The 13,366-nt window shown below is 36.5% G+C and overlaps 1 protein-coding gene across 1 annotated transcript; it reads left to right on the top strand.

Moving 5' to 3' along the window:
* Positions 1 to 4,883: 4,883 nt before the first annotated feature.
* Positions 4,884 to 13,236, top strand: LOC307006025 (uncharacterized protein). The gene is made up of 12 exons (XM_079626620.1): positions 4,884 to 4,902; positions 7,551 to 7,580; positions 7,710 to 7,773; positions 7,848 to 7,931; positions 10,089 to 10,172; positions 10,501 to 10,590; positions 10,732 to 10,806; positions 11,609 to 11,762; positions 11,874 to 11,982; positions 12,187 to 12,656; positions 12,755 to 12,948; positions 13,054 to 13,236. The coding sequence occupies exons 3-12, from the start codon at positions 7,736 to 7,738 to the stop codon at positions 13,187 to 13,189; spliced, it is 1,434 nt and encodes a 477-aa protein (XP_079482746.1). The 5' UTR covers positions 4,884 to 4,902; positions 7,551 to 7,580; positions 7,710 to 7,735; the 3' UTR covers positions 13,190 to 13,236.
* Positions 13,237 to 13,366: the final 130 nt, after the last annotated feature.

Here is a 13,366-nt window from a genome sequence, read left to right as displayed (position 1 = left end):
GGTTGGTACAGTTCTCGATTTCCTTCAAGACCGTTTCTCTGCTGGATTATCTCCTTCCACCTTAAAGGTGTACGTAGCAGCTATATTGGCATATCTCACCCCTCTGGGGGCTACTTCTCTGGGGAGAGATCCTTTGGTTAATCGTTTTCCCCATGGCACATTGAGGCTGAGGCCTGCACTGCACTCTAGAGCGCCGGCTTGGGATTTGGCCATTGTACTTGAGGGTCTGGCCCTGGCTCCCTTCGAGCCTATGAAGAGGTTTCAGAAAAGTTCCTTACACTAAAAACTTTATTCCTACTTGCCATTTCTTCAATCAAGAGAATTGGAGATTTGCAGGCCCTGTCGGTTGCTCCAACATGCCTAGAATTTGCACCTGGTATGGTTAAGGCATTTCTTCACCCTAGGCCGGGTTACATTCCTAAAATACTGACTAATGTTGCAGGCCCAATTGTGCTGCAGGCCTTCTGTCCTCCACCTTTTAATACCCCAGATCAGGAAAGACTAAATCTGTTGTGTCCAGTTCGGGCTTTGGATGCCTACGTTCACAGAGCTGCCCTGTGGCGTAGATCAGAGCAGTTATTTGAGCTGTCTGCTTCGGTTCAACCAAGAAGGGTTGCCTTCTTATGAGCAAGTGGGTAGTCGAGGCTATCTCACTTGCTTATCAAGCGGTCGGACAGCCTTCACCTTTGGCTGTCCGTGCTCATTCTACAAGGAGTATGGCTGCCTCTACGGCTTTGATTTCGGGAGTTTCCCTTCATGACGTTTTTTAATGCGGCAGGCTAGTCCTCACCGCATACATTTGTCAAATTTTATGATTTAGACCTCTCCACTCTGGGGGCGAGGTTGCTCGCTTCTTAGTGTGCGCAGGACTTGTAATTATGGCGTAGTGGGTATGGGGTTCCCATTGCATAAACGCAGCGGGAGTTCCCTTGATAGGGAACGTCTCTGGTTACGTATGTAACCTTAGTTCCCTGAGAGGGAACGAAACGCTGCGTTCGCCTGCCATACTTCCTGCATGCCCTGATCGACTTGCTTCAGGTTTTTCAGAAGCTGTCATGCTCTGCGTTCAGGGGTGATTTATAGTTTCCTGGTCTATGACGTCTCCTGACGTCCCGCTCATTCATTGGACTGATTATACATGTGCTTCATGACGAGACACTTGGAAGTGTTCCCATTGCGTAAACGCAGCGTTTCGTTCCCTCTCAGGGAACTAAGGTTACATACGTAACCAGAGACGTTTGTTGTTGGCGCTCAGTTTTTCCAGTTGTAAAATACATTTGGCCAAAATCTAATTTTATAAAAGATGAAATTCTACTGTATGCGCAGGCTATTTAAGTTTAGGCTATGTATTGGCAATGACTATGGCAAATTACCTCTCTCTCTCAGGTCCCACATGTCTTAGTCAGACATCAAATAAATAAAATATGAACCTTTATAGAATAAGTGTGTAGTTCTTATTTGGTAAATGGACTGCATTTATATAGCGCTTTCACAGACCCAATGGCCACCAAAGCGCTTTACAATATTGCCTCAAATTCACTCATTCATACACCGACGGCGGTGTCAGCCATGCAAGGCGATCCAGCTCGTTGGGAGCAGCTGGGGTTAGGGTCTTGCTCAAGGACACCTCGACACTTGGACAGGTGGAACCGGGGTTTGAACCACCAACCTTCCGGTTTGTAGACAACCTACATGAACCACTGAGCCACTGCCGCCCCAAACAACAAGATCTTTGTTTACCCTTGCACAACTTCGGTCAGCTGCTGTCTGCTGTGCGGCTGCTGCGGAGCTTCAGTTCATTCAGTCACGATAGAGGGGGCGGAGTTATCAGGTTTACTGACAGTTTGAGGATCGATAAGATTTACACATCGATAGATTTAAACTCTTTTTAAGAACTTTCATTGGCTAAATATTTGTATAAACAGACAGACAGACGTAAATAGCATTGATTTATATTATTATTATTTTTAAACACCACCACCAAAAAAAAGGGCACTTCGGAGTGTAAGGGCAAAAAGGGCATCATGCAAAATATTTTATCATACAGAATATCATTTCTATTCATTTTCCACTGAATTATGCAACTTAAAGGGCTGAAGCAGCGTACACAGCACTGTCTGTCTGTTCTGAGTTATCACCTCAGCGAACGCTCATTTAGTCTAGAGCTGTCAATCATAATACATGACCATAATTCCTGCCCTTCTGGATGATGGTGTTCTGTACACTTCCTCGTTCTGAACTCCGTAAAAAAACAAACCCAAAGAAATTATTTTTACATGTGAAACAAGAAGTCAATAAACACATGATTATGATAGTATGATTTGTGTGTGATTTATGCAATTTTTTGGGTATTTTCATACCAATAATGGTTGTTTACATTATAAATGCGAAGCAGGTGCAATTTTATTAGCAAAATGATTGCTTATAAAAGGCTATACATAACATATTTCAACAACATTATATGACTAAAATCCACATTAGATCGCAGTCTGAAGTTATGAAAAACACTCGTTGGTGGATTAAAGTGAGTTTTGAGCAAAAGCATAGTATTAATCGAATACATTTTCTTATGTAGCTTGATGCTAATTGTAGCTCTACTGCACCTGCTGCAGAGGTGCAGTTATATTTCATGATGTATTTTAACAGTCTGAGAACCAGGAAGTATGACCATATTAGCCCGGTTCTGTCAACACATTAGCTTCCTATTAAACATCGTATACATTTTAAAATATTGCTGATTACTTACAAAGGACTAAATGGTTTAGCTCCGCAGTACTTGAGCGAGCTCTTACGTCTATTGCGATCTCAAAATTCCGGCCAGTTAATAATACCTAGAATATCAAAATCGACTGCTGGCGGTAGATCCTTTTCCTATTTAGCACCAAAACTTTGGAACAGTCTTCCTACCATTGTCCGGGAAGCAGACACACTCTGTCAGTTCAAAGCTAGATTAAAGACACATCTCTTTGACCTAGCATACACATAATACATTATAGACTTCTATAATTCAATGTTAGGCTGCATAGATTAGGTCAGCTGGAACTGGGAACACTTCCCTTAAATCCTGATGTACTCGTTACGTCATAAGAAGAATGACATCCACGCTAATTTTAGTGTCTTTGTTTATCCCGAGGTTTTCCTGCAGCCTGCCGGATCCAGGCCGTATCCAGATCTGAGGACCTTCGCCTGGACCCGATGACAACGCAGTGCTTGAAGTGCCAACTAGCCTCTCCCTATGGAGGATACCTTTACCACTCTACAGATAAAGCGTTGTGGGAAAATTCGGTTTGCGTACCTACCCCGAAGTGATAAAATAAAATAAAATTAAATTCTGTATCAAAATGTATAGGCAAGACAATTATTTTGTTTAGGCTTGGTTTGTAGGGAATATTGTTAAAAGCGCTATAAATGAAGATGACTTGACTAGAGTAATTCTGAGTCTTGAACTGAAAACTCTCAAGTGTTTGCTTTCTAAAATATGTTGGTTATATGTCAGAATTACTTATTCTGACCTTTTTATTTTGGGTTTGTCATTTATGTACCACTTGCCAACATGGGGGATGTGGGTGAAGGGGTTAATTTAATAAAGTGGTCTCTTGTAGAATATGTAAATGAGGGTGCCCTGACTGACCAGATGTGTGATCAGATGTTCAGAAATGGATATTAACAAACAGCCATTCAAAGCTGGGCCTTTAGCTTGATCCACAGACACTTATTTGCAGGAATTCAACTCAGGATAATGGTAACTTACATTAACATTCATGGTGTATATTTGATCAGTTCATGCATTCCCTGGGAATCAAAACTGTGGATAAAAGCAGTTTATCTCCAAATGCATACATGTAAAGGTTTATGCCTAACACGCACATGCCTGACTTTGCTAAATAAGTACGCTGACCAGCTGACGTGTGGTGAGGTGAAGCTCCGGCCACTGAAACAAACACAGCTGATGATTTGAAGTGGTTGAGAGTGACGCTCAGATTAATGGGCCTCTCTCAGGAGTTTATGAGTCCATCCTGTGTATCTGCTTCTTAACATCTCATGGCATGTTTATTTTAAATACCTGGAACTGGAATGGGATAAAGAGGCTTTTCGGGTTTTTACCACCCTGAATTTCCGTTTCATTCAGAATTTCCATTTTAAAAGCTACAGGCCACAATTTATGAAGCTCCTTTAAGCTAGTCAGCTAGTATGTATCTAGTCAGACAGAACAAGGTGGCAGGTAGTGAGGTTATGAATATGCTGAATTTCATTCCTAACAAAGGGCTCGAGGGGTCAGCTGACTCAAAGTGCAAGAAAACAGAACAAACAGGCGTGGTGAAGAAGCCACGGAAACAGTATTAAACCACTCCTAAAGGGAACCTTCTGCCACATCTCTCTCTCTCTCTCTCTCTCTCTCTCTCTCTCTCTCTCTCTCTGCGCATGTGTGAGTGTGTGTGGAAGGAGCCAGTTGTTGGGAGTGAAAGTGTCTCTCTGTTTGAGTGAGATTTATGTACTTTTTATTTGATTTTCATACTTTTTTTTGCTAGTTATAGATTATAGATTTAGTTATTTAGTTTTTTTTATTTTTATTCCCTGACTTCGGTCAGTGAGTAGGGATAATGGGGTCGGAAATGGGGGATTTCTCACGGTTAACACTTAAACATGGTTGTAAATGCATGCCTGAGGCCGCAGTGTCAGTGGAGGATTGTCTGATAGCTGTGAGTGCAGCGCACGTCCTGATTCTGCCGAGTTAGACGTGTTCCTGGGACAACAAGGGAGGTGCTTAAGGTAAAATTGATCAACCAATCAGATTCATCAAATTGATCAACCAATCATATTCATCACGTGACATCATCCAGATTGAGCGCCACATTTTGAGTTTGGCAGCCTTGAACCTTCAACGTCTCTACTTTTATCGAGGTAAGTGCAATTTCTTTAACATTTATAATTTCAAATGTGTCCGTATATGCTACTCAATACTCTCCTCAGTATAATGTACTAATTTCAATTTCACGATTAATAATTAATTAAATTAATCTAAGCTGCTCATATAAGGTGCAAATCGACCAAACCCCCGCGCCCCCTCATATGGTGTGGTGTTTCCCCCGGGCCGTGATCGTTTAGCCGGATACTTTCTCCCGTTGATTTATTACTTTTTCCCGTGCATTCGTTTAGCCGACCCTTATACTAATCCACTTTCGCGGATGGGACCAAAAACCAATAATGCGGGTTATTCAATCGCTGTAGCCTATTTAAATAATAATTATAATATAATATTTAAATATATATATATATACAAGAAACACTGTAATTTACCAATGTAATAATAATGAAATATATTGTGTTGTTGACCCAGGGACATCATTCCTTAGAACTTATATAATATAAGACAAACAGTAATATAATACTGTAGGCTATTTAAATTATAATAATAATAATAATAATACAATATATTATATAAGGAAAACTGGAATCTACCACTTTGTAATAATAATGAAATATATTGTGTTGACCCAGGGACATCATATTTTTATGTTGACCCAGGGACATCATTCCTTATAACTCATATAATATAAGACAAACAGTAATCTATCACTGTATTTAAATAATAATAATAATAATACAATATCTAAAATAAGACAAACTGTAATCTACTACTATATGTAATTATAATGAAATATATTGCGTTGTTGACCCAGGGACATCATATTTTTATGTTGACCCAGGGACAGCATTCATTATAACTTATATAATATAAGACAAACAGTAATCTATCACTGTATTTAAATAATAATAATAATAATAATACAATATTTAATATAAGACAAACTGGAATCCACTACTATGTAATAATAATGAAATATATTGTGTTGTTGACCCAGGGACATCATTCCTTATAACTTATATAATATAAGACAAACAGTAATATAATACTGTATTTAAATAATAATAATAATAATACAATATCTTATATAAGGAAAACTGGAATCTACCACTTTGTAATAATAATGAAATATATTGTGTTGACCCAGGGACATCATATTTTTATGTTGACCCAGGGACAGCATTCATTATAACTCATATAATATAAGACAAAAAGTAATATATCACTGTATTTAAATAATAATAATAATAATACAATATCTAAAATAAGACAAACTGTAATCTACTACTATATGTAATTATAATGAAATATATTGTGTTGTTGACCCAGGGACATCATATTTTTATGTTGACCCAGGGACAGCATTCATTATAACTTATATAATATAAGACAAACAGTAATATATCACTGCATTTAAATAATAATAATAATAATAAAACAATATTTAATTTAAGACAAACTGGAATCTACTACTATATGTAATAATAATGAAATATATTGTGTTGACCCAGGGACATCGTATTTTTATGTTGACCCAGGGACATCATATTTTTATGTTGACCCAGGGACAGCATTCATTATAACTTATATAATATAAGACAAACAGTAATCTATCACTGTATTTAAATTATAATAATAATAATAATAATACAATATTTAATATAAGACAAACTGGAATCCACTACTATGTAATAATAATTAAATATATTGTGTTGTTGACCCAGGGACATCATTCCTTATAACTTATATAATATAAGACAAACAGTAATATAATACTGTATTTAAATAATAATAATAATAATACAATATCTTATATAAGGAAAACTGGAATCTACCACTTTGTAATAATAATGAAATATATTGTGTTGACCCAGGGACATCATATTTTTATGTTGACCCAGGGACATCATTCCTTATAACTCATATAATATAAGACAAACAGTAATCTATCACTGTATTTAAATAATAATAATAATAATAATAATAATACAATATTTAATATAAGACAAACTGGAATCCACTACTATGTAATAATAATTAAATATATTGTGTTGTTGACCCAGGGACATCATTCCTTATAACTTATATAATATAAGACAAACAGTAATGTAATACTGTATTTAAATAATAATAATAATAATACAATATCTTATATAAGGAAAACTGGAATCTACCACTTTGTAATAATAATGAAATATATTGTGTTGACCCAGGGACATCATATTTTTATGTTGACCCAGGGACAGCATTCATTATAACTTATATAATATAAGACAAACAGTAATCTATCACTGTATTTAAATTATAATAATAATAATACAATATTTAATATAAGACAAACTGGAATCCACTATGTAATAATAATTAAATATATTGTGTTGTTGACCCAGGGACATCATTCCTTATAACTTATATAATATAAGACAAACAGTAATATATATAACTGCATTTAAATAATAATAATAATAAAACAATATTTAATTTAAGACAAACTGTAATCTACTACTATATGTAATAATAATTAAATACATTGTGTTGACTCAGGGACATCGTATTTTTATGTTGACCCAGGGACAGCATTCCTTATGACTCATCTAATATAAGACAAACAGTAATCTATCACTGTATTTAAATATATAATTTAAATTTCTTAATGTTAACATTAATTTTCTTCTTTGTACAGATAGCGCTCATCCATGGAGAACGATAAAGGGTAAATATTCATTAAAATATTGTCTATCTGTATATAAACCAGAAGTTTGACTTATATTAATATTTTTACAAAAATGTGTTTTTGTACTTTTTCATTTGAGGTCCTTCCGTGCGCCCTTATTGACAAAAGAGTCACTTGCATCACTAGATGATGGAATGTGGCTGAATGACATTGTAATGGATATTGTATTGAGGTAATTCTTTTGAAGCATCATAACACTGCTAATCATAATATTCTTAGTAATAATTTTCTACTAAATCTTTTTAGGTCTGTTCATGAAGAATCAGGACGCCATATAAGGCGGAAATCCTTGATCTATCCAGTGCATTTTTACACCAAATTAACAACCAGGTATAGTTACTGATATGTTAAGAAAGATAAATTCATTTGAATTAAACAGCCAGTTTCATATGATTAGAATATCATCAAGTAGTTGATTTATTTCACTAATTCCATTAAAAAATTTAAACTTGTATATTATATTCATTCATTACACACAGACTGATGAATTTCACATGTTTATTTCTTTTAATTTTGATGATTATAACTGACAACTAAGGAAAATCCCAAATTCAGTATCTCAGTATAGGCCTATTGTGAAAAGGTTCAATATTGAAGACACCTGGTGCCACACTCTAATCTGATAATTAACTCAAAATACCTGCAAAGGCCTTTAAATGGTCTCTCAGTCTAGTTCTGTAGGCTACACAATCATGGGGAAGACTGCTGACTCGACAGTTGTCCAAAAGACGACCATTGACACCGTGCACAAGGAGGGCAAGACACAAAAGTTCATTGCAAAAGAGGCTGGCTGTTCACAGAGCTCTGTGTCCAAGCACATTAATAGAGAGGCGAAGGGAAGGAAAAGATGTGGTAGAAAAATTGTACAAGCAATAGGGATAACCGCACCCTGGAGAGGATTGTGAAACAAAACCCATTCAAAAATGTGGGGGAGATTCACAAAGAGTGGACTGCAGTTGGAGTCAGTGCTTCAAGAACCACTACGCACAGACGTATGCAAGACATGGGTTTCAGTTGTTGCATTTCTTGTGTCAAGCCACTCTTGAACAACAGAGAGCGTCAGAAGCGTTTGCCTGGGCTAAAGACAAGAAGGACTGGACTGCTGCTGAGTGGTCCAAAGTTATGTTCTCTGATGAAAGTAAATTTAGCATTTCCTTTGGAAATCAGGGTCCCAGAGTCTGGAGGAAGAGAGGAGAGGCACACAATCCACGATGCTTGAAGTCCAGTGTAAAGTTTCCACAGTCAGTGATGGTTTGGGGAGCCATGTCATCTGCTGGTGTTGGTCCACTGTGTTTTCTGAGGTCCAAGGTCAACGCAGCCGTCTACCAAGAAGTTTTAGAGCACTTCATGCGTCCTGCTGCTGACCAACTTTATGGAGATGCAGATTTCATTCTCCAACAGGACTTGGCACCTGCACACAGTGCCAAAGTTACCAGTACCTGGGTTAAGGACCATGGTATCCCTGTTCTTAATTGACCAGCAAACTCGCCTGACCTTAACCCTATAGAACATCTTTGGGGTATTGTGAAGAGGAAGATGTGATATGCCAGATCCAACAATGCAGAAGAGCTGAAGGCCACTATCAGAGCAACCTGGGCTCTCATAACACCTGAGCAGTGCCACAGACTGACCGACTCATGCCACGCCGCATTGCTGCAGTAATTCAGGCAAAAGGAGCCCCAACTAAGTATTGAGTGCTGTACATGCTCACACTTTTCAGGTGGCCAATATTTCTAAAAATCCTTTCTTTGTATTGGTCTTAAAGTGATAGTTCACCCAAAAATGTAAATAATGTCAGTAATTACTCAACCTCATGTTGTTACAACCCCGTAAGAACTTCGTTGATCTTCGGAACACAATTTAGGATATTTTTGATGAAATCTGAGAGCTGTCTCACTCCTCCATAGGCTTTCAGAGACACTGTAACTTGCTGGGTCAGAAAAGTTATTAAAGAGATCGTTAATATAGTCCAAGTGACTACAGTGGCTCAATCTTAAATTTATCAAGCGACGACAATACTTTTCATCAAAAATATCCTAAATTGTGTTCCGAAGATCAACGAAGGTCTTACGGGGTTGGAACAACTTGAGGGTGAGTAATTACTGACATTATTATCATTTTTGGGTGAACTATCCCATTAAGTAATATTCTAATTTTCTGAGATAATGAATTTGGGATTTTCCTTAGTTGTCAGTTATAATCATCAAAATTAAAAGAAATAAACATTTGAAATATATCAGTCTGTGTGTAATGAATGAATATAATATACAAGTTTCACTTTTTGAATGGAATTAGTGAAATAAATCAACTACTTGATGATATTCTAATCATATGACCAGCACCTGTATTTGAGGATGTTTATGCTACAGTGTCTAGCCTTCCATGGCCTTTTAAGAAGCCATGTAGTGTCTTTTTTTATATATTGAATCCTAATATTGAAGAATTATTGTAACCACATGATTTATTATGTCATCTATGCAATTTTAGTGGATTTTCTGGTGTCATCAACTGGACAAAACAGGAGGACATTTTTAAAAAGGACTATCTTTTGATAGTCCAGAATGTTCTTAGGTGAGAACTTTATTTATTTACTGGTTGTTATTACTTATTAGACAGCTCTGTGGAAAACTCAAATATGACAGTCGCACTTTCCAACAGTCTGTTGATTCTCAGTAACAACACATATTGGGGTTTATTAGGCAATAACCAGTCTAATGTTTTCATGTTACATATTAGATGTTCATTTAAACATGTATAATTAAGGGAAGTGAGTGTGCTCCTTATAGTAGCACCGTGAATGGCACATAATGCCATTATGCACATTATGCCATGCAATTATCACAACTTATTTGATTTACTGTATATTGTGTTTTTTATTGTGTATATTAATGTTTTTCAGAAATCACTGGAGACTCGTGATTGTGTGCTTCCCTGGAAACGAAGAAGTGGAACACATGCGAAGGGGGCGAAAATTGGTGCAAAAAAGGAGGTAAATATGTATTTTGTGTTTGGGTAATTAAATTTGGTGCTGTTACCCCTACAATGAAATAATAATGCTACATTTAGTCCTATACCAAACATTTCTATTGTTAGATTTCTCTGTGTTTAATCAGTTGTGTTGTACAATTAGGCCTTGCATTTTAATGCTAGACTCCCAGTCTGAGCAAGTGAGCGACAGCATGGACGTGTTCCAAAACATTCGAAGGTTGGTTCTGTTGTATTTTGGCCCACATTTTTATGTAAATACAACACAAAATATTTGTTTTTTTACTCATCCTCATTTTGTTTTAAACATGTATGACTTTATTCTATGGAACATAAAAGAGGACTTTGAGGATTTATCATTACCATACAGTGACAATTATAAGTAGTTTTTAGCTTTTGAACTCCATATAGCATGAAAAGGGACCACAGGGTTAGCTGCAAAGTAGTAGTCATTACACATTTATTATATTCCAAGGCTTCTTAAACCATACTCTAAGTTTGTAACAATAAGAAAGTAAAATTAAAATTAAATTTGATATCAGCAAACTTGAAAAGTGGATAATGGTCATCAAACAATAATCTTAGTTTCTAGCTGTCCTGTTAATATATAAAGGGATAAACAGTGCCTTAAAGTCTTCTGTTTGGCAAAACAAATAATTAGACTGTGGTCCACAGACACTTTCATTACAGTATAGGGCTGTCACAGAGATAGATGTAATTTCAGGACTGTTCATTCTCTATTTATAAAGTTTGAAATAATTAAGTTTTATAATAACAATTGTCATTGACTGTAAACTGAATGAGAAGGTCAATCCTCAAAGTTGACAATCTTCTCATGTTCTGTTCGGCATAAGGTAGTCATTTGAAGTACAAGGGTGATTAAATGATTGATAGATTAATAGATTTTTCTTTTTTGCGTGACCTATCGCTTTAAGATATAAGTAAGAGTAATGTTGCAAAACAAAAGATGTGTCTGCATGTCATAGAGATAAACATTTAATAATGTTGTTTTTGTCTTTCAGTTACTTAACAGAAATGTGGAAAAACACAAGAACAAAGCCCCGTACATTTTCTGCAGATTCTATGCCAGCCCTGAAAGTGCGGGTACCCGGACAGCACGGAAACACCTCTGAATGCGGCATATTTGTGTTACTCTATGCAGAGAAATTTCTGAAGGTGAGTAAAATGGTTTGGTAGATGTTGGCTATATAGCACTTTTTTTTCTATCATGGCACTGTGTATGGCACTAAAAGAAAACAAATTATTTGTTTCAATTCCTTCCTCTAGGATCCTCCCAAAGAACTAATCGATGAGCTTGACTGTACATCCTGGTTTACACTGGCTGATGCATTTTCAAGGCGTGCACAGATCAGGGACAAAATGCGAAGTATAGAAGGTGTATTTGTTTATTATTTAATGAATATTACAACCTAAAATCATGCCCCACTATTTTCTTAAATTTTAGGAAGATATTTTAAATACAGCATAGGGAGCACAAGCATAACTTTCTGTTGTTTTGATATGGCAGATGATATGTACTTTACCTGTGCTACAATAATCGTGTAATACTGGTGATTGACAATGAGTTTTGCTTATACAGCACAGGGAAGAGAAGCAGAGGAAAACAAAGCAGAAGAAAGAGAAAGTGAAGAGGAGCTAACAGTTGCTGAGAGTGGGCAAGAGCAAAACAAAGCAAAGAAAAGAAAAATAGAAGATACAGAGGAAGAAAACATACCTGAGGAAAAAGAAGAGGACAAAACAACTCAGGGAGGAAACTATACTGTTCTGGAAAACAAAGCAGAAGAAAGAGAAAGTGAAGAGGAGCTAACGGTTGCTGAAAGTGGGCAAGAGCAAAACAAAGAAAAGAAAAGAAAGATAGAAGATACAGAGGAAGAAAACATACCTGAGGAAAAAGAAGAGGACAAAACAACTCAGGGAGGAAACTATACTGTTCTGGGAAGGCTGTCAGTGCCAGGCACCAAAAGAAAGTACACTGTAACCCAAGATGAACTGAAAAGAAGAATCACGGCAGAAAACATGTCTAATAATATGTTAAGAAGCTTGATTAGGGTTTGTATATGCTCTATATAAACCGTATAGCTATTAGCTATACTTTTAATTTAGAGCAAAACATTTATAAAACAGTAACATATTGGTTTTACCTATAGGTCCGTAAAGAGGATCTCCCTGAGGAGCTCAGAGAACAACGCCCAATTAAAGCAAAGACAAAGATCAGCATCTTCTCTGCTCTCAGTGAAGGGGAGGCCACAGATTTGGCCCAGGAGCTGGGAGCCATGCTTGGGCGACATGTAAACATAGACATGATGGCAAGTGTTCCCAGTGCTGAGGCAGACGTTGCCAAGTAAGTTGCTTTCCACATCTAGAATTTTTTAACTTGCATCCTGCTTACATATCTGTCCATTGATATTTACAGGAAGCTTACATATCTGTCCATTGATATTTACAGGAATACACTCTGCACCCTCCAGCGCTTGCTAAGGGAAAAACTGGGAGAGGAATCACCTTTTAGTCTGCTGACCCATACACTTGGACCACAAGTGCTAGATATTGTCATCTCATTTTTAATCAGTCAGTTAAAGTAGGTTTCACTGAGCCATTCAGAACACATTCAGACAGCTGAGTAATATAAAACAGTCATGGTTTATTTAGCTTTTTTTTTTTTGAAATACAATTTTCAGATTTCAGATGTTTTACAACAGTGCATGTAAAAATATATACAGTTAAATAAACAAAACCAAAAAACAGCAGCCTCCTTCACT

The sequence above is a fragment of the Phoxinus phoxinus genome (genome assembly GCF_949152265.1).
Source record: "Phoxinus phoxinus genome assembly, chromosome: 10".
NCBI classification, from domain to species: domain Eukaryota; kingdom Metazoa; phylum Chordata; class Actinopteri; order Cypriniformes; family Leuciscidae; genus Phoxinus; species Phoxinus phoxinus.
The sequence above is the reverse complement of the archived record's forward strand: the minus strand, read 5'-3'. Positions and strand labels throughout refer to the sequence as shown.

Coding starts and splice junctions, on each gene's coding strand:
- LOC307006025 (XM_079626620.1), top strand. CDS start 7,736: ATGTGGCTGAATGACATTGTAATGGATATTGTATTGAG. Junction 11,763..11,873: donor ATGCAGAGAAATTTCTGAAG/GTGAGTAAAATG, acceptor TCCTTCCTCTAG/GATCCTCCCAAAGAACTAAT. Junction 12,949..13,053: donor GCTGAGGCAGACGTTGCCAA/GTAAGTTGCTTT, acceptor TGATATTTACAG/GAATACACTCTGCACCCTCC.